The following is a 26500-nucleotide window of genomic DNA, read 5'->3' on the forward strand; positions in this document are numbered from 1 at the left end:
AGAGAACTGTAAGATTAATTAAAAAAGATAGTTGGCTCAGCGTGTGCTGAGAATCTGCAACACAACACAATTAATCAGTCACTAACCACAAGAGACTATTTAACAGGCTGTGTCCTATCTCCCTGGTTGTTATGTTATTAGTGCAGCATGCAGAGTTTTCCTTTGCTCTACTGTCTCCCCTTCCTCATTTCTCCTGACACATGCATAGACAATGGCTGTGATTGTCACCGAGTGGGCAGCATGTTCTCAGATGCGGTCAATGCCACCTTCAGCCATTTACTAGCCTCTCAGGAATGAATACCTGGTGTTCATCTTCTGACTGGCACATGACATCTCCCTAAGCATCATTTGCCTTTTCATTTTCCCTCAAGAATTTTCTGTATTGGAAAGTCACTCTAACTTTCTTATTGAAGGTCCCACAGCTAAATGAAATATTGGATTCCCATTTAAAGTCCAGCAACATAAGCCAATAGTTTTTATGTGGAGAGGTAAACTAGTTTCCTTATTTATTTCCTGTATCCCACCAGTTCAGATTCCCTGGCTTGCATTTCTTCATCACAATGACAGCGTTTACCTTCTAACTCGCCAGTTAATAGACAAGCTGGCCATAAGGAGATGCAGAGAGAATATCGCCTTGTAAAGCACAAATTGTTAAAATGGAACCAAGGGGACAAATCGAGAACAAAGTTAACAGCAGATTGGAAGGATTGCAAGATAGTTTTCTGAACTGAACAAAGCAGATTTTCATTTTCTCACCCAGGAATACGAGATTATAGAATGAAACCAGCATCTCGACCATGATCATCTGAAACCAACTGCACTGGGCCAGCGTTGTGCATTGGATACCAGCATCCCAATTGCCAAAGCAAAGCATCTTCTCCCAGCTCAAGAAAGGCTCCCAAACAAGAGGAGGACAAAGAAAGCACTTCAAAGGCACCTCAAGAAATGCAAGATAGATGTCAATGCCTGGGATATCCTTGCTCTGAAGAGGCCTACTTGAAGGGACACTTTTTTGAGGACGTCAGACAGTCAGAGGAAGCATGGAAAAGGAGCCTGAGAAAGGAATTCCAATGTCTAAAATCCAAACACTGGACCACCTTCTGGGAATACCTGCCAAGTGTGCGGTCAAAGATGCTGATCCAGGATCGGGCTCATTAGACATGGAAGGACGCACAGAACCCATGACCGGTAACATGGAATTTCTTTGGTGGACAATCATACTCGTTAGCAAGTGATCACTGAAGAAGAGAGAATGAAAATTGAACAACTATCCCCTTTCCTGTAATGGAAAGATGGGGTCACCAGTTTTGCTGAGTCAAGTGTTTTCATTGTATAAGATTTTCACAACTTTTAATTAATGATTTTAGATTGTGTTTCATGTCTGGCCTCAAACTCAAGCCTTAGGATTAACTATTCATAACTGGGGAGGACACAAGAATTAGGGAATCAGACTAAGGATAGACCATATGGCCCGTTGAGCCTGTTCTGTTGGCCAATACAATTCTGGATGATTTTCCACTCAATTACACTTTCTTACTTGCTCCCTTAATGTCTTATGACACCAGAAAATCTTAAATATACTCAATGGAGCATCTTCTACCCTCTCGGGTAGAGAATTCCAAAGATTCACCACCCTCTGAAGAAATTGCTCCTTATCTCAGTCCTAAAAGATCAACTAGATCAAGATATTTTAGATACCTCAGCCAGAGCAAATAACGTTTCAGTGCCTATCCTGTTAAACCCCTTCAGAACCATTTATTTCAGTGAAATCATCTCCAGAGAATACTGGTTCAATTTAAGCTGATTCTCAATAGCTTAGTTCCTGGGACTACTTCCTCTAATGAACCATTGCTGTATGAACTGCAGTGCAACTATATCCTTCCTTAAAAATGGAGACCAAAATTGTGCAGTTTTCTAGGTATGGTCTCATGAAATTCCTGTACAATTGTAAAATACTTCCTTTTTCTTGTACTCTCATGTCCCTTAGGACAGAAAATCTACCCCTTCAGTGGTCTGACCTACATGTGACTCAGGTCCATACAACATGGTTGAATCTTAACCACCCTCTGAAATGGTCCAGCAAGCCACCCAGTTGTACAAACAGCTACAGAAAAATAAAAGTAAAACTGATTTAACCATCTGACATTGACTGAAGCACCAGAAACACCCTGTCACATCGATCCTGCAAAGCCCTCCTCACTAACATCTAGGACTTTGTGTCCAACCTGACATAGTCATACTCACCAAATCATACTTTACAACCAATATCCCTCATTCCTCCAACACCATCCATGAATATGTCCTCTCCCACTGACAGGAGAGATCCAGCAGAGGTGGCATGGCACTGTGCCTTTAGTCAGGAGGGGGTTTTCCTGGGAGTCCTCAACATTGACTCCAGACCCATGAAGTCACATGGCATCAGGCCAAACATGGGCAAAGAATTCTGATCTGATCATCTACAGCCCCCAGTCAGAAGTACTGATGAATCAATACTTCTCCACATTGAACACCAAGGGCACAGAATGTACTCTGGGTGGGGAATTTCAATGTCCCTCACCAAAAGTGGCTCAGCAGCACCACTACTGACTGAGTTTGCCATGTCCTGAAGGACATATCTGCCTGGCTTGATCTGACTGGGAACGAGGGAATGAATAAGAGGGAAAAACCTACGTAATCTCATTTCACCAATCTACTTGTCACAAATGAAGCTGTCCATGACAGTATTGGTAGGAGTGATCCTTGCTGAGACAAATTCTCATCTTCAAACTGACAATATCGTCCAGCTGTGTGACACTGCCACTGTATTCAATGGGATAGATCCAGAACACATCCAGCAACTGAAGATTGGACTTTAATGAGATGCTGTGGGCCACAATCTATAACCTCATAGCCCAGCATCTCTCTCACTCTAACATTACCACCAAGCCAGGGTTCAACCCTTGAATGAAGAGTCCAGGAGGGCATGCCAGGACTAGCATCAGGCATACCTAAAAAATAAGGTGTCAGCCTGGTGATGGTACAACACAGGATTACTAGAATGTCAAACAGTGAAAGCAGTATGCAGCAGACAGAGCCACGCAATTTGACAATCAACATCAGATCTAAGCTATGCAGTTCTGCCATTCCGAGTTGTGAATGGTGGTGGACAATTAAACAGAGTAGGAGGCTTCACGAGTACTTCTATCCTCAGTGATCTGGGATTCAGCATATCATTACAAAAGGCAAGGCTAAAACATCTGTAACCATTTCCAGCCAGAAGCGCCAAGCGGATGCCCTCTTGGCATCTTCTGGAGGTCCACAGTAATACAGATGCCAGTCTTCAGCCACGTCGATTCACTTGAGTAATATCAAAAAATAGCTGACAACGCTGGCCCTGACAACATTCCAGTAATAGTATTGAAGACTTGTGCTCCAGAGGTAGTCACACACCTAGTTAAGCTGCTCCAGTACAGCTACAACACAAGCATCTACCCCACAATGTGGAAAATTACCCAGCTATGTTCTGTCAACAAATCCAACTCAGTTACTTACTGACCCATAAATCGACTCTCGATCATTAGCAAAATGATAGGCGTAGTGACAGTGCACTTATTGACGTTTTTTTGTAAAACCATGTTGACTCTTTACGCAGAGAGTAGTGGGGGTGTGGAACGCGCTACCGAGTGGGGTGGTGGAGGCGGGAACGTTGGACTCGTTTAAGGTTCAGTTAGATAGGCACATGAGTGAAATGAGGATGGAGGGTTATGGTAGGGGTTATTGAATAAGGGTTAGAACCTCGGGAGACACCGGAAAGGCAGGCTTGTGATTAACGTTTTTGTCTTTTCACTCCGCAGGTGGAGGTCCACCTCGTTGTCAAACGAGGGGCATGCACACGGTGGGTCGTGCATGGGCTGCTCCTGGAGGTTCCGGGAGTGGCCTAGTACTTCGTGTCGGTGTGTGTGCTTGATCCTGGACCGGTAGACGGGCGCCGCAACAGCTCGGTGACTAGCACTGCTAGCTGTGCAGATACATGGATTTGGGCCTGTGTCTGTGGGAGTTTTGCATTCTCCCTGTGGTTGCGTGGGTTTCCTCCGGGCGCTCCGGTTTCCTCCCACACCCCAAAGATGTGCTCTTAGGCTGATTGGTTTTACCAAATTGACACTATTCTCCCCTGAATCTGGCTAAGTCAGGGGTTCTATTTGTAGATACGCAGGGTAGAATAGGTGTAGGGTGATGCGGCGGCGCGGGCTCGTTGGGCCGAAGGGCCTGTTTCCCGTGCTGGGTTGTTCTTTGTTTGTTCTTTGTTGACTCTGTCCGATCATACGATGATTTTTCTAAGTATTATTAAGACTGCCTTAATCAGGGATTCCAGCAACTTCCTGATGACTGGTGTCAGCCTAACTGGCGTGTAGGTTCCTGTTTTCTCCTCCTCTGTTGAATAGCAGTGTTACATTTGTTATTTTCCAATTTGCTGGGACCATTCTAGAATCGAGGGAATTTTGGGAAATCATTCCCAGTGCATCAGCTCTCTGCAGTTATCTCTCTCAGAACCTGAGATATAGGTCATCAAGTCCTGGCAATTTATTGGGCTTTACCACGTTAACTTTTTCCAGTACTTTTTCTGTGAAATCAAATCACCTTAATTTCCTTATTAGCCCCTTAGTTATCCTTTACTTCTAGTATGTCACTTGTGTGTACTGTGTAGACAGACATAAAATATTTGTTCAACATCTTTGCCATTTCCTTATTCCCCATGATAATTCCCCCGTATTTCTGCCTCTAAGGGAACAATGTTTATTTTTGTTACTTTTCTATCACTTCATGTTGTATTCCCAGACCTGCCTGACTCTCAGTAACATTGTCCTGTCCCTGGCTATCGATCAACTCTAAGGGTGGAATTTTGCAGCCTCTCCTTTTCCATTCCCACCAAAATTAATGGGCTTTGTCATGATGAGGCAGTATATTCCATCCTAAATTCTACTTAAGCTAAAGTGTGTCATTGTCTCTTGGAATGAAGTGTCCAGGTAACTATCTCCTCTCCCTGCCCCATCAGACTGCAGTCCAGATTCCATCAACTACTCTGATCTAAAGTTGCTCAAGCTGAAGATAACTGCCACTATGGTCACCTGGAATTGGAACATTTTCCACAAACTCCCACATGATTCAGTTATGGCACACCATCAGCATTGCCTAGTCTATATCCTTAACTATTTATTTATTTGATAGGTTAACTAGTTGTTAACAAGGTCATAGTAAGTTACAGTTTCCTAGCTTAAGGTAAAGTGAACAGAATAAAAAGGAGCACCTCCTGCCCCACTCTGCACCAAATTCCCAACTTGAGCATTTGGTTTACAAAGCATTCTCTGAGGGTGTGTGAACGGTGGGCAGGGTCCCCAGGTGAGTGTGAACGGTGGGCAGGGTTCTGGTGAGGGGGAGTGAGTTGAGGGAAGCTTGCTGGCAAAGACAGCTATAAAGCAAGATTTCAAATGACAGCCTAATACAGTCTCACAACCCCTCTACGAATTAGAAGTTTATTTTTGATTCTTGATTCTCATTATGAGGGACAGTCCAGCTGATTAACATGCTGACTATATCAGAGATGATCTATAATCGAAAAACATGTCCCGTTGTTGCATTATTCTACTGCCTCAGGCACCAAGATTTCTCTCATTTAAACCCTGACACTGGGAAGGGAAGAGTGATAACCAGTCAGCATATCTATCCAAACATTGCAGTAAATTCCAGAATGCCACATTACAACTATTTCCACTGACCACAACACTGACACCTCTGCTGTTTCAGGATATTGAATTTGATGATCAGCCATGATCATAATGAGTGGCGGAGCAGGTTTGAATGGTGAAAGGCCTCCTCCAGCTCCTATTTTCTATGTTTCAACCTGTTACCAATTGCTATCACGATTAGAGGTCACACATCTGGTTAACTGTCCAATGGTATCTAACTGAAGGTCTGTGACAAGCTGCGTTTCACAAGGATTAGTGCTGGGGCCTCTGTTTGTAACAAACAATTTGGAGGAAAATGTGGGTGGTCTGATAAGTCAATTTTCAGATGATATGAAAATCGGGGAGTAGGGTGAGGGATAGTGAGGAGGATTGCCAGAGGATACAGCTGGATATAAAGCAGCTGGAGACTTGGGCTGAAAGATGGCAGATGGAATTTAACCTGGATAAAATGTGAGGTGGTGCAATTTGGAAGGTCCACTGCAGAAGGAAAGTATACGGTAAATTGTAGAGCCCTTAGAAATATTAGCATACAGGGGCATCCAGGCATGCAGATCCGCAGTTCCCTGAAGGTAGCAACTCAAGTGGACAAGGTAGTCAAGCAGGCATATGGCATGCTGGCCTTCATCGGTCAGGGCGTTGAATATAGGAATTGGAAAATCATATTGCAACTGTATAAGGCTTTGGTTAGGCCGCATTTGGAGTATTGTGTAAATTCTCGTCACCTCACTACCAGAAAGATGCTGATTCAGTGGAAATGGACCAGGATGTTGCCTGGTTTGGAGGATATGGACCATGAAGAAAGGTTGAACAAACTTGGATTGTTTTCACTGGAGCATCGGAGGATGAGGGAGAACCTGATCAGCGTTTAAAAGATTATGACAAGCTTGGATATTGAGTGGATGGTGAGAATTATTTTTCCAGGGTCGAAGGGTTAATTACTGGAGGGCATAGGTTGAAAGTGAGAGGGGAAAAGTTTAAAAGAGATGCAAGGGGCAAGTTTTTCCACACACAGTGGTGAATGTCTGGAAATGTGCTGCCGTAGGAGGTGGTGGAAACAGATTCTAGAAAAACATTCAAGAGGCATCTGGATAGATACATGAATAGACAGGGAATAGAGGGATATGGACCGCGTAGAGGTAAGAAAATATTAGATTAGAAAGGCAGATGTGTCAGCACAGACTTAGTGGGCCAAAGGCCTGTTCCTGTGCTGTACTGTTTCTTGTTCTTTGTATGTGTATTCCATTCTGAAACATGATGCATCTACTCATAAAATATACATACTTATGAGTATGGTGCAGGTTCCCCGGGTAGTGCAGTCCAAAGGTAGTGTCCTGGCTGGGTGCGACTAGAATGGCAAGGTCAGATCCCAGGGTTAATGTGAAAGAGGGCAGGGTCCTGGATGGGTGCAGGAGGAGAGCAGTGTTCCTGCGTGAGTATGAGCAGAGGGCAAAGTTCCTGGGTTGATGCAGGTAGGGTGGCAGGGTCAGGTCCCAGAGTCAATACAAAAGAGGGCAGTATCCCGAGTGGGTGCAGGTGGAATGGGGAGAATCAGCTCCCAGGGTCATTTCAAAAGACTGAATCTGCGCGAATGGAGGCCAGGGCCCCAATGTGGGGCAATCCAAGGGGAGGGTCCCCAGTTGAGTGCAAACAGAGCAGGATCCCTGGGTGATTGCGATCAGAGTGCAAGCTCTCTAACTTTGTAACGTGAGTAGATATGCAAACTTTGCCACATTTTTAAAAATAGCAAAAATGTCTTCACGCTCAAATGGTTTTCACATTTTTCAAGTTCTACTTTCTGTTCAATGTAAAAGTGCTTTTATAGTAAGTTCAGAGCTTTTAGCCAGTTTCCCCTCAAAGTGGCATTTTACATTGTTGTGTATGCCCATTCCCAGGGAACATTTTGTGCTTTGTACTATACTTCAGAAACGTCAAAGAAATCAAATATGAACCCATGAGGAGGAGGACTTTTGGCTAAAATTAAGACAGGGTGTTGATGACTAAGGTTTAAAAAAAATTAAGTGTTGACTGCAATTAGAAAATAAATAATTCAAAATCATGCTAATATCGCCAGTGCTGTCAAGAGATGTGCAATAGTCAAATACACGCAATCAACAAAAACTATTTTAAAATGCAAATGTTAACAGGGAATAGTGGAGATGGACAATTATACAAATATTAATTGATTCTGTGAAAAAGTGGGGTTATGGTGGAAGAAAAATGAATGCAGTTGGAAGGAAGCAGAGTCTCATTTTAGCCAAATGAAGTAGTGTATTTTATAGGATTAGCAAAACGCATAGTGGGGATGCCTGGCTGTCCCAAGCTAAGAACATAAGAAGAACATAAGAAATAGGAGCAGGAGTAGGCCATCCAGCCCTTCGAGCCTGCCCCGCCATTCAATAAGATCATGGCTGATCTGTCGCTGCTCAGTTCCACTTTCCCGCCCTCTCCCCATAACCCTTAATCCCCTCTCCTATCAAAAACCCATCAACCCGCGTCTTAAAAATATTTAGCGAGGCAGCCTCCACCACTTCAACGGGCAGAGAATTCCAGAGATTCACCACCCTTTGAGTGAAGAAGTTCCTCCTCAACTCCGTTCTAAACCGCCCCCCTTTTATCTTGAGGCTGTGCCCCCTAGTCCTATTGTCTTTTTTGAGCGGGAAGAGTCTTTCCACCTCTATCCTATCCATCCCATTCATCATCTTATACGTCTCAATGAGATCTCCTCTCATTCTTCTAAACTCTAACGAGTACAAGCCCAGTTTATTCAGCCTCTCCTCATAGCTCAACCCCCTCAACTCCGGTATCAGCCTAGTAAACCTCCTCTGCACTCCCTCCAAGGCCAAAATATCTTTGCGCAGGTGAGGCACCCAAAAATGCACACAGTACTCCAGTTGCGGCCTCACCAATGCCCTATACAGCTGCAGCAAGACCTCCCTACTTTTATATTCAATCCCCTTCGCTATGAAGGCCAGCATCCCATTCGCCTTCCTGACCACCTGCTGCACCTGCAAGCTGGGTTTTTGCGACTCATGCACAAGGACCCCGAGGTCCCTCTGCACCGTCGCCTGCTGCAGTTTTTCGCCTCGTAAGTAATAGTCCTTCCTACCATTTTTCCTACCAAAGTGGACCACCTCACACTTGCCAACATTAAATTCCATTTGCCATTTCCTGGCCCATTCGCCCAGCCTATCTAGATCCTTCTGCAGACTCTCCACACCCTCCGCACAATTTGCCGTTCCCCCAATCTTGGTGTCATCAGCAAATTTCGACACTCTACACTCGGTTCCCTCCTCCAGATCATCTATATAAATGGTAAAAAGCTGAGGTCCCAGCACCGACCCCTGGGGCACTCCACTAGTCACCATCCGCCAATCCGAATAGCTAACCCTCGCTGCAGTGTTTAAACAGTTACCAACTTACAAAACTTAGCCAGCAGCTCCAATTTAATGGGATTGGGCCCTTGAAGGGTTAAATGATGACGACAGATCGTATCAGGAGGAAAGGGAAGGTGTATAAGAGGTTCAGGGAATTAGGAGAGGTTAAAGATCTTGAGGAGTATAAGGACTGTAGGAAGGAACTTAAAAGGGAAATTAGGAGAGCCAGGAGGGGTCATGAGAAGACCTTGGCGGGTAAGATTAAGGAGAATCCCAAGGCCTTCTATAAATATGTGAAAGGTAAAAGGATAAGAAGAGAAGGGATAGGACCTATAAAAGGTGAGGGGGGAAAGGTTTGTGTGGAACCAGAAGAAATGGCAGAAGTGCTTAACGAGTACTTCGCCTCAGTTTTCACAGTGGAAGCTGATCTGGGAGATTTTGTTATGGATTTGCAGCAGATGGAAAAGATTGAGTACGTGAATATTAAGGAGGAGGATGTGTTGGAACTTTTGAATTCTATCAAGGTAGATAAGTCGCCTGGACCAGATGGGATGTACCCCAGGATACTGTGGGAGGCGAGGGAAGAGATTGCAGAGCCCCTGGCGATGATCTTTGCGTCGTCAATGGAGACGGGAGAGGTTTTGGAGGATTGCGGATGTAGTTCCTATTTTCAAGAAAGGGAACAGAGATAGCCCGGGAAATTACCGTCCGGTGAGTCTGACCTCAGTAGTTGGTAAGCTGATGGAGAGGCTTCTGAGGGACAAGATTTACGAACATTTGGAGAGGTTTGACATGATCAGGAATAGTCAGCATGGATTTGTCAAGGGCAGGTCGTGCCTTACAAGCCTAGTTGAGTTCTTCGATAATGTGACTGAACACATTGACGAAGGAAGTGCTGTGGACGTAGTGCACATGGACTTCAGCAAGGCGTTTGATAAGGTCCCCCACGCAAGACTTCTTGAGAAGTTGAGAGGGCATGGGATCCAAGGGCCTTTGGCCTTGTGGATCCAAAATTGGCTTGCCTGCAGAAGGCAGAGAGTGGTTGTGGATGGGGCTTTTTCTGAATGGAGGTCAGTCACCAGCGGTGTGCCTCAAGGATCTGTTCTGGGACCCTTGTTGTTTGTCATTTTCATAAATGACCTGGATGAGGAAGTGGAGGGATGGGTAAGTAAGTTCGCTGATGACACTAAGGTCGGTGGTGTTGTGGATGGTCTGGAAGGATGGCAAAAGTTGCCGCAGGACATAGATAGGATGCAGGACTGGGCGGAGAAGTGGCAGATGGACTTCAACGCGGATAAATGTGTAGTCGTCCATTTTGGCAGAACCAACGGGATGAACAAGTACACTATCAAGGGCAGAAGTCTGAGTAGTGTTGAAGAGCAGAAGGATCTAGGGGTCCGGGTCCACAGGACTCTTAAATCGGCCTCGCAGGTGGAGGAGGTGGTCAAGAAGGCGTATGGTGTACTGGCCTTCATTAATCGAGGGATTGAGTTTAGGAGTCGGGAGGTAATGCTGCAACTTTATAAGACCCTTGTCAGGCCTCATTTAGAGTATTGTGCGCAGTTCTGGTCGCCTCACTATAGGAAAGACATAGAAGCTATTGAGAGGGTACAGAGGAGATTTACAAGGATGTTGCCTGGACTGGGAGGCATGCCTTATGAAATTAGGTTGAGGGAGCTGGGACTCTTTTCCCTGGAGAGACGAAGGTTGAGAGGCGACCTGATAGAGGTTTACAAAATGTTGAGAGGAATAGATAGGGTGGACTCTCAGAGGCTATTTCCCCGGGTTGAAATGGTTGCTACGAGAGGACACAGATTTAAGGTGCAAGGAGGGAAGTTCAGAAGTGATGTTAGGGGTAAGTTTTTCACTCAGAGGGTGGTGAGTGAATGGAATCGGCTGCCGTCAGTGGTGGTGGAGGCGAACTCGCTGGGGTCTTTTAAAAGACTTCTGGATGAGTATATGGGGTTTAATGAGATTGAGGGTTATAGATAGGTCTGTAGGTTGGTAGGTGTTGATGTGATCGGCGCAACTCGTGGGCCGAAGGGCCTGTTTGTGCTGTAGTGTTCTATGTTCTATGTTCTATATCTTTGTACTTAGATGGTTAGTGGCTGATCTAATCCATTAGGAATGGCGTGGTGGAATGATTAGCACTGCTGCCTCACAGTGCCAGGGACCCGGGTTTGATTCCAACTTTAGGTGAGTGTGGAATTTGCACATTCTCCCCAGGTTTGCATGGGTTTCCTCTGGTACTCCAGTTTCCCCCATAGTCCAAAAACGTGCAGAATAGTGGGGTGGCCATGGTAAATGTACGAGGTTACGGGGATAGGAGAGGAGGGAAAAGCCTCTTTCTGAGATGCGACGCAAACTCGATAGGATATATGGCTTCTTTCTGCACTATAGGGATTCTGTGATTCTATTCATAAAATGATAAGAGGTTTGATATGGCAAGATAGATAGAGGGAAACAATTTCTATCAGTGGAGGAATTCAGAAGAGGACATGCTGGTGCAAACATGACCAGTCAAGTGGGTTCTTTCTGTGCTGTAAATGTTCTGTGATCTCTATAACCTTATAATTAAAGCTAGATCACTTAGTTGTAAGATTAGGAAGCAGTTTCGACAGAAGAAATAATGGAAAATCTGTGATTCTTTTTCCCTTGCTTCCCTGCCCAACAGAGATGATAAGGATTCAACAAAAATTTACAAGATTCCCTGGTTTTCTTTGTGAGGCAAGGGATATTGAACAAAAGCAGGTCGACAGAGTTAAGATACAGATCAGCCATGATCAGCAGAACAGGCTTGATGGGCTGAATGGTCTCATACTGTTCTTGTGATTCTGGTTAGGGGTACATTGTTTCAACCTTTATAAAGCTTCAAAAATGAATGTAAGTAACTTGCCAGCGCTGGAGGAAGGAATGCCTGGCAAAAATTAAGTGAAAGCCAGGATCTGGTAGATTTAATTGATTTTAAAGTAGCAGTTTTAACTCAGTTGGCAACATTCGTGCCTGAGGTAGACTATTGAAGTCCCACTCTGGACTTGATCTCCAGAGCACTGAGGGAGTTGAGCATTGTCGGAGATTTGATTATTTTTAATCAAATGTGAAGCTGATGTGCTGTTTCCCTGTTTAGGTGAATGTGCAAAACCTGGTGGCACATTTCAAAGAGGAGCAACAGAGTTCTTCCTGGTCAACATTCTACACGCCACCAAAGTAGGTGATCTTGTTATTTTTCTCAATGACGCTTGAGGGACTTTGTAAAGTTCAAATTGGCAGACACATTTAACAGTTTTGGAGCTGTGCTTCACAGACAGTAAAGTGCCCCAGGACATCCAGAAGATATGAAATATAAAGTTAGGTTTCCATTCTACCGCAACACTCAAATGTCCTAAACTGCAGTGATAAATTATACCCTTTGTGATTGTGACCATGTGTACCATCCCTCCTTGATCTCTCAGCAATCTTTCAGATCGTAAATTCTACTAACATTCTGAAGGCTTTTTCACTGCTGTCCTGTCCAGTGGGTCTGCCTTTGCTTACTTTCATTCTTACCAATTTTACAAATTCCATTCCTTCACCACTGATTCTATCTCTCTCCCAATCACCATCTCCAAACTTTGTATAATCTCCTTTTCAAGCTGATCTGACCTATCAACCCCAAATATATTCCTTCAGACACATGTTCACCACCAAAACAGTGCCTTTGTTAATTCCAGATGTGAGTACTCCAAAGATTATCTGGCAATTCTCCCATCCTTCATGTTCCCCAAACATCAACTGATCCAACTTCCTTGCTACTTATTTCCCATCCTGCAGCAGGACTCAATCTCGTGTTCCTTTTGGCCTGGATTACTTAAGTCCGCCAATGCCCACTTATTTCAAATTCTCATCTCTTCTCCATAACTGAAATATCCTTCAACTCCAGCTTAAACTCTCCTTCCTCTGACTTTTGCTCAACCTTAACCTCAGAGTTCTATACTCTGTAATGTCCTTCCTAAAACCCTCTGACTTTCTGCCTTCCGCTCACCTTTGAAGGCCCTCTCTATCAAAGGGTCTTACCCACACCCTAACCAGGGAAGGAAAGACATAAGAACATAAAAAAATAGGAGCAGGAGTAGGCCATCTAGCCCCTCGAGCCTGCTCCGCCATTCAATCAGATCATGGCTGATCTGATAGTAGTTCAGTTCCACTTACCCGCCTGCTCATAACCCATAACCCTTAATTCCTTTAATTCACCCAAATTCTGCACCCTACCCAGGTAAGGGACATACCCATGCCCCCACTAAACTGGGCGGGGCACACATACAGCCATTCTAATCAGAGATCGGCACACACTCACAACTGCTCCCTAACCAGGAGGGACAGACACACCTGCGAGGGATACGTACCATGTTTTTGTCTTGTCCTGAGAAACAGTTGAGGTAAGAAGCTGATATATTTCTGTGGAATTCGCTTTTCCTAATAACAGCCTCTCTGCATCTGCAACAGACATAATAAATCAGATTATAAACTGGAAGCCAATTACTGTAGAAAAAGGGTGAACAGTAATCACAAAGCTGGTTTAACACACCGATGATTGCCTGTATTAACTGTCAGAAATGCAACAATCCAATAGCATTAGGCTTGTGCTAGCAGCCTGCTTAATCACTCCAACCTTTAGCCTTTTAGTGGGTTTTATAAATCAGGAAGTGCTGATCCAGCTAACTAACAATGACAGAGTGTCGCAACTGGACTTGGTACCCTTGGCCAGGTTCCTATTGCTGCTTACTATCTGGTAAACTCAAATGGGATGAGCAGATGGAAGTGTTGGATCAAGAGCAACTACAGTGTAAGGAGACAGTAGAGCAGGGGTGTAATGACTCAGGAGGCCTGACTGAAAAGGAACATCGTTTATTACAGCGTGCAAAACCATAACCATGGTGTACCATGCTGCTCCCTGCCTGGGACAGGTAGTTCTGCAAGCTGAGTCCTCGGCCTACTGCATAAAAGTCTTGTGTAATGAGTTCCAGCTGGGCAAGCCATTGCGTGTTACCAGGAGAACTCGTGCTTGACAAGCCCCACAGGGAGATCAATCAGTGATTCTCCATGGACATGTGGGGGTTATTACAATGAGTAACATCACTCAAATAATAATCCCAAGGCCCCGGTTAATGACCTGAGGACACGGGTTCAAATTCCACCTGAGTGGAAACTTTAATTGAATTGATTGAATTAAATGGGAACAGGGCCTGGGTGGGATTGTGGTTGGTGTAGACTCGATGGGCCAAATGGCCTCCTTCTGTATTATAGGGATTCTATGATTAATTCTTTAAAAATCTGAAATTGAAAGCTGGTCTCAGTAAAGGTCCCACAAGATAATTAAATGTTGTGAACTCAGTGCTATTAAACCGGATGGACCACCTGGCATTGACTTAGGTACCACAAGCAACAGCAGCACACCATACCCAGTTGACCATTCAAATTCCTCCTCCTTAACATTTGACGGCTTGTGCCAAAATTGGAGAGCTTTCCAACAGAGTGGTCAAGCAGCAGCCTGACATAGTCATACTCACCAGATCATACCTTATAGAGGGGGGGATCTTTCGGGTAGAACATACCTTATAGATTTGTCCTAGACATTACAAGCATCATCTCTGGGTATGTTCTGTCCCACCAGCTGAGCACAGTGGTTATCCAGGACAGAGTTGCCCTGGAGATCCTCAACCTTGCCTCTGAACCCCATGAAATCTCCTGGCATGTGGTCAAACATGGACAAGGTAAACTCCTGCTGATTACATAACACTTCAACTCAGTACTCCTCCATACTGAGCACACAGTTAACATTTTGGGTGATGATGTTCTGATGAAAGGTCAGCGACCTCTTATTTCATTCTACACAGATGCTACTTGAGCTGCTGAGTATCTCCAGCATCTGCAGTGTTTTACTTTTTATTAACCTGTATCTTTATTCTTCCTATAAATATTAATACATTGGCCATATTTTTGGTGGCTAAAAGATGGCAGTGACTGAGAGGGTTAGGGTTGAGTTTAATCCTCCCCACATGTACAAGTCACTGAATTACGATCAGGAGCAGTTACCCTGAGCTTTCATTTCCTTCCTGATTCTGGTTACTGGTTTCAATTGTAGCACACTTACCGTCAACCTGGCCAACTAGCTAACTCAGCACAGACCAGGGAATGACTTTTACAACTTTCTGCTCAGTACCAAATCGACTCTTTTGAGCAGTTAATAATTCAGAGTGAGCATTTTGAAATCCAAACTAGGAGGTCAGCACTACAAGAGTTAACGAGCATTGGGTTGAGGGTAATCTATCCTGCTGTCAAACAGGACAAATGTGCCAAGGAAGCCACAGTCTCAGCAAGTCCTTAGAGATAAGCCTGACTCTTCATAAACAGCCTGTTTATGTTTCTGTATGGTAAATGGCATAGAATTGAAAACATCCAAATACACAAGTCCTAAATTGCATTTCCGTGCCTGTTGTGAATGACAGGATAGTTTGAATCTGTGGGTTTACATCCTGTGGGAATCAGGCTGCCTGTATATAAAGTCTGCTCACTTAGCAGCCAGCAGTAATCTGTGTGTGTGAGAGAGAGAGAGAAAGAAAGGCAAAGAGAATGGAGGCTTTGCACCTCTACCGCCCACCCCCCCGCCCCATCTCAGTCTCAAAACTGTTCCCTCTGCCCGTGAAGAAACAGGTCACCTCAAATAAAATAAACCAGCATTCAACTCTGCTCCAAGGCTCAATCCTTAAATAAATACAGCTGGGCTCTATAATAGGCTGGGAAATGTTATGGTTGGATTAGGACTCCTGCTTAATGGGAAGAGATGGGAATGTTCCATTGGAACTGTATGTGATTAGAATCAGATCCATACTAATTATATGCATTCATGTGATGAGGTTTTGCAGCTGATGGTATGTTTGATTCATGGTCAGGAATCCAATATGCTCTGCATCATTTCAGCATTTTGGATCCCATGTTGTTGCTTTTAGATTTCAGAGACAGTCTGTAACACAGGTGCCCAGAGAAGATAGCATCGAATGGACTCAAGCTCAACCTCAATTCAGGCCTATTCATGCAGGAATGATTTCGGACTCACGTTGTGGCTGCGTTCTGCAGTCACAGCCAATATGAGAGATTGAAGAGACTGGGACTGTATTCTCTAAGGTTTACAAGAATGAGGCATGATTTCATTGAAGCATATAAATTCTTACAGGGCTCAGCAAGGTAGATGTGGGAGGATGTTTCCCATGGCTGGGGGTAGTGGAAAGTTGGGGGTCTAGAACCAGTGGGCACAGTGTCAGAATAAGGGGCAGGCAATTAGGATTCAGATGGGGAGGAATTTCTTCACTCAGATGGTGAATCCTTGAAATTCTCTACCCCAGTTTTTCCATCCCAATTTCTATGTCAGAGATGCTGACAAGTACGTATTAAATATTAATGCTAAAAAAAGGTGCACTTTTAGTGATTAAGTTATAACGTATTTAAAACCATATGTAGGAGATCACTGCACAGGATGCAACCCTATGGGTGAAAAAGCAGGGTTGAGACTCTAAATGGCTAGCTAGTGCAAAGAGCAGAATGGACCAAATGGTCATTCCTGCAGTGTAAAGGTTGTGGAGGTTGTCACTGAGCAGGTTCATGATAGAGATGGATAGATTTCTAATTATTAGAAAAATCATGCATATAGGGATAGTACAGAAAACCGGTGTTGAGCTTGAAGTTCAACCATGATCTAATTGAATGACAGAGCAGGCACGAGGGGCTGAATGGCCTATTCTTGCACCTATTTCCTATGAAGTAAAAAGAAATCAGGTGGTTTCCATAATTGGCACATTGAAAATACTCGGGGCTTTTACGCTCTGTCTGCGATGGGAATTGTAGCGGGCAAGGGATGGACCATAGAAAGGTCCATTGACCTCAGGTGGGATTTTCCGGTTTCAGAGTGAGCATGGCCAAAAATCCCACCCTTTGTGTCACAAGAAAAATGTATGTTGTTGTTACATATAATGTCAGATCAATATACTGTGACTAAATCACAGGATCTTACACTGCAGGAACAAGCCGTTCGATCCATTCTGCTTTTTGCGCTTACTGGTCATTTAGAGCCACACCCCTGCTTTTTCACCAATAGGGTTGCATCCTGTTCAGGGATCTCCTGCCTGTGCTTTCAAACATGTGAAATCATTTAGTTTAATCATTGTAAGTGCACCTATTTCTTTTATTAGCACGAATATTTAATAGGTACTTGTCAGTATCTCTGACATATAAATCACGGTGCAAGGACTGACTTAAGTCTCAGTGACCGTGCAGTGAGAAGAAGCAGAAGTTGTCCAATTTGTGACTGTCTGAAAGTCCCCTGATTTGTCAATAAATTTCTGCTTTGTTGACATGAAGTAAAATCTGTTTTTTTTATGGTAGCTGGGGAAAGAGATGAGTTAGTGAGGAATTTGTGACGATTGTTGTCCCATCTGAATATACAGAGCATAGAGAGTGAGAGTGACAGGGAGCAATGTCCCAATATACCTTTGAATGTTCAGTGCTGTATTTCAGTGGTGAGTTGGCATCAATTGAAATAGCCTGAAAACCCTGTCATCAAAGTGGCTAGAGAATGAAGCACCAGCAGGCCACAAGGCTCCAGTTGCTGAACGAAGCAACAAGATTTCAGCGTGGGTGTGCAGTGACTGTGGTACTGGGCGAGAAAACCAGAGCTGAAACCCCACCACTACAGGCTGTGAAATGGTACAAGTCGGTTGTATGTGGGTTGGTACCAGAATTGTTAAATTTACCAAGATGCTTAAAAGCCTATTGGGATTACTAATGATGTTCATCATCACTCCTAGCCAACTCAACATGTAACCCCAGCCCCATACGTAATCAGAGATCAACAATAAATTCTTGCCTTCTTCACAGCCAAAGTGAAAGATAAAAATAACCAATAACTAGCCAATTCTGTGTAAGGTTGATTTGCCGCTTCTAAACGTTTAGCAATGGTCTGCGTATACCTGATTAAGATGATCATAAGCTGAGTTGCTCAAGGCTGTCACCAACTGAGCCTTTTGATCCATGTTGCACCGGTTTTAAAACAAAGAAAATGAGAAAGACTTGCATTTACAGAGCACCTTTCATAACATCAAGAAATCTCAAAGTGTTTATACAGCCAATGAAGTAGTTCTGAAGTGCAGTCACTGTTGTAATGTAGGAAAATCACATTAAATTTGTACACAGCAATGAGATAAATGACCTCAATCTGTGTTGAATGACGTTGGTTGATAAATATTAGCCAGGCCACCAGGGAGAACACCCTCTTCTTCTGCAAAATAGTGTTGCTGAGTCCTTTAGTTCACCTGGAAGACAGATGGGACCTTTATCTAATGTATAATAATAATTAATAGCATTAAAGGGAAAGCTTGATAGCTAGGGAGTGAGAAAGGAACAGAAGGATATGATAGGGTTAGATGAATGGAGGTGGGAGGAGGCTCACATAGAAGACATGCTGATATAGAGCCAATGGTTGAATGGCCTGTACCTTTGATGTATACTCTGGGTAACATTGCATTAAGTATGCAAAAGCTCATCTGTAAAATGGCTCTTCCGACAATGTAGCACTCCCTCTGAGTCTCACTGCAGTGTCAGCCTAGAGTCCTTGCTAAAGTCTCAAGCAAGTTTAAAATTGAACCCACAACCTTCTGACTCAGAGGGAAGAGTCCCTTGAAATGGATAAATCTGGTAAGCAGGCAGGAAGTAAAGAGTTGGCCTAAATGAGTCTTTTTCCAATTGGCAGGCAGCAACTAATGGGATACTGCAGGGATCCAATTGTTCACATTATATATTAATGATTTGGAGAGAGGGCTAAACGTATTGTCTCTAAATTTGCAAATGATACGAAGTTGGGTGGGAGGGTGAGCTGTGAGATGCTTCAGTATGATTTGGAAAGGCTGATTGAGTGGACATGTGCAAGGCAGATGTAGTATAATGTGGATAAATATGAGGTTATCCACTTCAATAATAAAAATGGAGAGGCAAGTTATTATTTGCATAGGTGGAAATTGAGAAAGGTGGATCCTCAGTGAAACCTTGGTGTAAGAAACATAAGAACATAAGAAATAGGAGCAGGAGTAGGCCATCTGGCCCTTTGAGCCTGCCCCGCCATTCAATAAGATCATGGCTGATCTGTCGTGGCTCAGTTCCACATTCCCGCCCTCTCCCCATAACCCTTAATCCCCTCTCTTGTCAAAAACCCATCAACCCGCTTCTTAAAAATATTTAGCGAGGTAGCCTCCACCACTTCAACGGGCAGAGAATTCCAGAGATTCACCACCCTTTGAGTGAAGAAGTTCTTCCTCAACTCCGTTCTAAACCGCCCCCCCCTCCTTTATCTTGAGGCTGTGCCCCCTAGTTCTACTGTCGTTTCTGAGCGGGAAGAGTCTCTCCACCTCTATCCTATCCATCCCATTCATCATCTTATACGTCTCAATGAGATCTCCCCTCATTCTTCTAAACTCTAACGAGTACAAGCCTAGTTTATTCAGCCTCTCCTCATAGCTCAATGTCCTCATGCATTAGTCGCTGAATGTAAGCGTGCAGGTACAGCAGACAGTAAAGAAGACAAATGGTATGTTGCACTAACCACAATTCCACCCAGGCCATATCTGCATAACCTCACATTTAGTCTGCTAGTCCCCTGGCACTAAGGGGCAATTTAGCATGGCCAATCCACCTAACTCGCACATCTTTGGACAGTCGGAGGAAACCTATGCAGACACAGACATCATCCTGCACCACATTTATTGCTTTGATATATGCTCTGGGTAACATTGCATTAAATATGCACCAGTTCACCAAATTTTCCATTTTATTCCTGTATTCCGTCTCATCACTGTTTGAGATCTAGACCTGGGGGTCCTTGTGCATGAGTCGCAAAAAAGGTGCAGCAGGTGATCAAGAAAGCGAATGGTATGCTGGCCTTTATAGCGAGGGGGATAGAATATAAAAGCAGGGAGGTCTTCCTGCAACTGTACAGGGCACTGGTGAGGCTGCAGCTGGAGTACTGTGTGCAGTTTTGGTCGCTGCACTTGCGCAAGGATATTTTGGCCTTGGAGGGAGTGCAGAGGAGGTTCACTAGGCTGATACTGGAGATGAGGGAGTTGGACTATGAAGAGAGACTAAATAGACTGGGTCTGTACTCGTTGGAATTTAGAAGGCTGAGGGGGGAATCTTATAGAGACATATAAGATAATGAAAGGGATGGATAGGGTAGAGGTAGAGAGATTCTTCCCGCTTAGAAAGGATAGCAGAACTAGAGGGCACAGCCTCAAGATAAGGGGGGTGAAGTTTAGATCGGAGTTGAGGAGGAACTTCTTCACTCAAAGGGTGGTGAATCTCTGGAATTCTCTGCGCGTTGAAGTGGTGGAGGCTACCTCGCTAAATATATTTAAGTCTTGGGTAGATAGGATTTTGACAGACAAGGGAATTAATGGGGAGAGAGCGGGAAAGTGGAACTGATCCACTTCAGATCAGCCATGATCTTATTGAATGGCAGGGCAGGCTCGAAGGGCTAGATGGCCTACTCCTGCTCCTATTTCCTATGTTCTTAGATCCAACCCACTACAGTGGTGTCATCAGCAAACTTGAAAATTGAGTTGGAGGGGAATTTGACCACACAGTCATAGGTGTGTAAGGAATATAGTCAAGAGCTGAAGCCTTGTGGGGCACTGGTATTGTGGAGGAGATGTTGCCTATCTGATTGTGATCTGTGAGTTAGGAAACCCACAGAGGGAGGAGCCAAGCCCAAGGCCATGGAGCTTGGAGATGGGTTTTGTAGGAATAATGGTGTTGAAGGTTGAGCTGTAGTCTATAAATAGGAGTTTGACATAGGTGTCTTTGTTGTCTGGGTATTCCAAGATTGACTAGGCCCAAGGAGATAGCGTCTGTTGTAGACCTGTTGTGGCGGTAGGCAAACTGTAGTGGATCCAGGCAATCTGGGAGGCTGAAATTGACTCGTACCATGACTAACCTTTCAAAGCGCTTCGTAATTATGGATGTCAGAGCTACCGGACGATATTAAGGCATGTTGCCTGGCTTTTCTTTGTAGAAACTTACAAAATTCTTGCAGGATTAGACAGGGTAGATTCAGAAAGAATATTTCTGATGGTGAGGGAGTCCCCACCTGGGGTCATAGTGTGAGGATAAGGGCTAAATCTTTTAGGTGAGGAGAAATTTCTTCACCCAGAGAGTAACAAATCTACGAAATTCAGTACCACATAAAGTAGTTGATGCCAAACTATAGTGTAATTCCAGCAAGGAATTAGAGCTCTTGGAGCTAAAGGGATCGAGAGATATGGGAGAAAGGCGGAATCAAGGTATTGAATTTGATCAGCCTTGATCAAAATGAATGGTGGAGTAGACTCGAAGGGCCAAATGGCCTACTCCTGCTTTTTTCAATGTACGTTTCTAAGTTTGTCCCTCCCACTGAGCCTTGAGTAACCAGAAATCCCAGTTGTGCTGCAGCAGTCCCGGTTTCTCAGTCAATGTCATGATGACCCATTAGTTTTCTTCAAATTGTTCAAACCTCCCACTTTTAACTTTTCCTTTTGACAAACCATATGAAGAATTCCCGTCAGCACTTCACCCATTTTTTCCCACAACACCAGTGACTCTTCACTCCTTCCCCTCAGGCCCTCAACTTTACCCCCTGCATTCTATTTACTCTCAGCAAACCCCCCCCCCCCAAAAAAGCTACTGTGCCACATTGCGTCTTGGAAATCAGAATGCTGCCCACTCACTGACCATTAAATGGCTGCGCTGAGCACTCCCACGTGCTCAGAAATCCTTTTCACTGGCATCAGTACCCAAAAGGGAATTAGACTTTGGCTGATGACAGAAGATTGATGACAGTGCCCTCCAAACGTGAGCTGCGCCTGCACTTCTATGCAGACAGTGGCACAGTAGACATCAATAAATCAGCTCTCAGGAAGGTAGCACAAAGTTTGGATGACTCATTACAATTCAGCCAAACTTCTCATTGAAAAATGGTGTGCTTTCCTTCTTGTGGCTCTGGGTTGGGTACAAACAAAATCTCTCTTACTTGAGCTATGTTCGCCAGTAGTTTAAAATCCAACTTCTGGCTGAAAATGTTTTATTTTTAGTTTTTAAATTTTTACTCCATCCTTAAATTTACAAAGTCAATGTTCAGATGAACCAAGCAGACCCATCCATTGACACTGTTTACACTTACCAATGACTCGGAAAAGCAGGCAGCATAATCAAAGACCCCAGACGTTCTCTCTTTCACCTTCTTCCATCAGGAAAAAGATACTGAAGTCTGAGGCCACGTACCAACCAATTCAAGAACAGCTTCTTCCCGCTGCCATCAGACCTTTGCTGGACCTACCTTATATTAAGTTGATCTTTCTCTACACCCTAGCTATGACTAACATTATATTTTGCACCCTCTCCTTTCCTTCTCTATGAATGGTATGCTTTGTCCGTAAAGCATGCAAGAAACAATAGTTTTCACTGTATAGTAATATACGAGACAATGATAAATCAAATCAAAATTAAGGTCCCCATGAGAGAGACAAACAAGATCCAAGCTGACAAGATAAGGCACTACATCCCATCTTGGGCTTGATCTGACGCTTGGTTTGAACCAAAAGGCTGAGAAGTGAAAATCTTTGAAGTACTGAAATTTGTAAATTTGGCAGAGACAAGCTTATGGTTGGGTACGATGCTGCCACACCTTAATGTCCTTGCCAACAATGGGCTGGTGCCTTCAGGAGGTCTAACCAAAGACTTATGAACTATATTAAATATTCATTCCCACAACAAATACATTATAAATATTGTGGCTCCCTGAAATCATCATGACAAAAAAGCTTTGTTGCCGACAACCTGGAGATTGCCTCAATAGGCAGCAATGAGTTAGGAGATCACTCTCGCAATTAACTTAAAGAGACTTTCCTGCAAATTGGAACATTTCATGAAGACATTTGAGTTGGTGTCAGAATGGGGTTGTCGGCTCTGGCTGGACATGTTCTGAGAGATGTCATCACATGATTTCCAGCTTCAAGTTACCCTCCCCCAGACTCCTGCCATTGGTCACCTAGCCCCATCTTCCCAAGGCTTTCAATGTGTCCCAGTTTTGAAAGTTGAAAATCTGATCACTTTCATTGAACTCTGATTGGCACAGGAGCCATGCAGACTCTCAGTGACAGTTACATCTTGATCTGTGAAGAAATAATGGGTTGAATTTCACGCAGAGAGGGGAACGTGAAATTGAAGGAATGCGATTGCCTGTAGGTTCCATCAACCCTGACCACACAGTAATTTCCCACTGGGGTTGGCAAGGCCTTGGACAGAATGCCCATCCTTGCCCCAATTCACAGAATCACAGAAACCCTACAGTGCAGAAAGAGGCCATTTGGCCCATCAAATCTGCACTGACCACAATCCCACCCTATGCCCGACACCATATCCCTATAAATTTTGCCCGCTATTCCCTCTAACCTACGCATCTCGGGGGCAATTTTTTTAGCATGGCCAATCAACCTAACTTGCACATTTTTGGACTGTGGGAAGAAACCAGAGCACCCAGAGGAAACCCATGCAGACACGAGGAGAATGTGCAAACTCCATACAGACAGTGACCCAAGCTGGGAATCGAACCCAGGTCCCTGGTGCAGCAGTGCTAACCACTGTGCTACCGTGCCACCCCAATTGAGACTCTTTAAGTGGCCAATTATTGCCCATCCAGCCTGAATTTTTAGTATGGCAGGAAGATTTAACTGATATGAGGGGAGCCTGAAAACGAACGAGCTTTGACTTCTGGGTTGGGGAGGAATGGGTGCCTCCACCTGAAGCCCCTTTTTGATTTTGGCGCCCTGCTTAAGGTCCACCAGACTTCCTACCATTCCCCAGCTTCTCCCCTGACTAACTGCTTTGTGCCACACCCAGGCCTTTCCTATCCATCTCACCCTCAGACCCCAAAAACTTACCTTGTGGTCTGGCTCTGGGACTTAGACTCAGGGTTCCTCTTGAAATTCCACCTCAATCCAGTGCAGCTGTTGTCACTGCAGCAACTAGTGCGCTGCCAGCCAATCTGATTGGCCAGCTGCTCTGTGGTCCCAGTGGTGCTAGGATTGGACAGTAGCCACTGCTGGGATTACAACCAGTCCTAACAAAAGTAGAAGTGATGGCGTTCAGACCTCAAGGTGAATCTGGGGTTTGGTCAGGCCTGACTGACAACTGCAGAGAGGGAGCTGAGAGGGTGGGGGTTAGAGAAGCTGATGGGGGAGAGTGGATACAGGGGCGGAGCTGAGGGGGTGGGGGTTAGAGAAGCTGATGGGGGAGAGTGGATACAGGGGCCTCCTCAAGGAGGAACTATTCCTTCCTGTCTGACAGCAGCCCACGCAGTGAAAACTGCTGTGCCACCTGCCTTGCCACCAACTTCCCCTGCTGCAAGTACAATATAATTGACCATTGATTGGCCACTTAAGGGCCACAGTAGACTTCAGGGTAGCTGAATTTTCTGAAGCCTTCCCTGCCCAAGACAGTATGGGAGACAAGTTGGGGGCCGGCAGGAAAATGGGGGGGGCGGGGGGGGGAAAGCCACCTGCTTAATTTCATGCGATACCCCTTTCCACCTTCAACTGCATGAAATCCAACCCGCTGAACTTTTCTTTGAGAAAGCTGACAGCCATTTCTCTACAATGAATGATGGAAAACTAGGAGCTCGTGGTTATTATCAAGCAGTTATGGAGTAGTAATGGCCATTACTTGGTACTTTGTCACCCACTCTTCAGTGTGGAAGTAGTAAAATAAAGACTGCCAATCACGCAATTCACATCTCCAAAGATATAACTGTTACAGACAACAACCCATGCAGGAGAAACAGTCTGCTGTAAAATTTCTTAGCCAAGGTCCTGACATCTTCCCACAGGTTCTGATCTTAATCTGATCCAGAGCGGTTTGAGGATATTTTCAGAGTTTTATCCCAAGATTTCCCAATTCTAACTGTTCCACCTTCACTCCCCAGTATTGCTTACAGAACACATCTATCCTTGCCACACAGCAGTTTTATTACCTAATGAATGATTGTAGCCTCTCAGTGAAAACACCCCCAAAGGCAAACATATTAGGAAAAAACTCCTTTTTTTTTGAGTAATATTTCAATGATTTTTCTCCCAGCTTACAGCAGTGTCCAGGAGATTGAATTTCAATTCCTGGAGCTGTTCCAAGGTAATGTTGATGGGTTGGTGACCCCCGTGTGGAAGGAACACCACAGATTGTAGAAGACAGATTGGCCTTCAGTGATGTTATTGGAGCTGTCTGCTGTTTCAGCCAGGGTGTAGTGAGGAGGCCGGAGGTGCTACATCATTGAGGTGAGTTTCCTTACAAGAAGGGTGGTCCAGGCAAGTTCAGGCATGCCTACCCTGGGTTCCTCTCAGTCTCCTTCCTGATCACCTAGCCAAATGAAAAGAACAATCCTTCCATTGCAAAGAGGAGATAGCCTCTGCAGCTGAAGCCAGGAAAAGAAAAACCGATGCCTAATCTAAACCCTCACCCAACAGTACAGATTAACTTCATTACATAAATGTGGAAATGTAGCTCCTTAAAAATACATAAGAATCTAAATAACTCAAGAATTTGCATCTTACCAAGAATATTAATTGAACTTTGAGCAAATGTTTTGCATAAGGGCTCTTAGACACCTGCACACAAGTCAACTGAGAGTGGGCTTGCTGCCAATACCCTGTTAGCATTTGTCCCTGTGCAGTGAAACTGGAACAGTTTTGTAGCAGGCCTACAGATCTCCTAATCAAAGCATTTTGCTAATCTATTTGCTTGTAAAATCATGCACTTGCGTTCTCTAAAAGTTAAAATCAACCCCAAGGGCAAGTGCTGGGTATGGTATGTACTCAACCTCCTGTAACTAGCCCCAAATGATAAGCATGTGAGTAGTGTATTCTCACTCCCAACACCAGTCCCAGAGCAAGTGGTAGTTTAGGGCAGGATAGTCCAGTCCTGCTGATGACAAGCCCCTGTCATGGGTTCCCCGGCAGCAAAGAGTGCAAACAACAGGAAACTGTTATCTGATTGATAAGGAGATAAAGGGTTATGGGGAGCAGGCGGATAAGTGGAACTGATCCACTTCAGATCAGCCATGATCTTATTGAATGGTGGGGCAGGCTCGAAGGGCTAGATGGCCTACTCCTGCTCCTATTCCTTATGTTCTTAAACTCTGTGATAGAGATGGGACCAGAAAATCCCTGCGCCGGCCAATGGCAGGCCACCGACCCCACTGCAAACACACCATGCGGCAGGGGGTCAGAAAATCCAATCCAAAGTGTGTACTCATTCTCCCTGACACCAGCCTCTGGGGTTGAATAAAGATTTTTATCACACTGC

General features: G+C 44.5%; 1 protein-coding gene across 1 annotated transcript in view; it reads right to left on the bottom strand.

Moving 5' to 3' along the window:
• Positions 1-26500, bottom strand: part of limd2 (LIM domain containing 2) — a 59008-nt gene that overhangs the window by 10544 nt on the left and 21964 nt on the right. The window contains exon 2 of the mRNA XM_080213889.1: positions 13480-13570. Within this exon, the coding sequence (XP_080070015.1) occupies positions 13480-13570 (91 nt within the window). The remainder of the gene's footprint in view (positions 1-13479; positions 13571-26500) is intronic.

This window comes from Carcharhinus amblyrhynchos, chromosome 27 (genome assembly GCF_965287045.1).
Source record: "Carcharhinus amblyrhynchos chromosome 27, sCarAmb.v2.hapA, whole genome shotgun sequence".
Classification (NCBI taxonomy): Eukaryota; Metazoa; Chordata; class Chondrichthyes; order Carcharhiniformes; family Carcharhinidae; genus Carcharhinus; species Carcharhinus amblyrhynchos.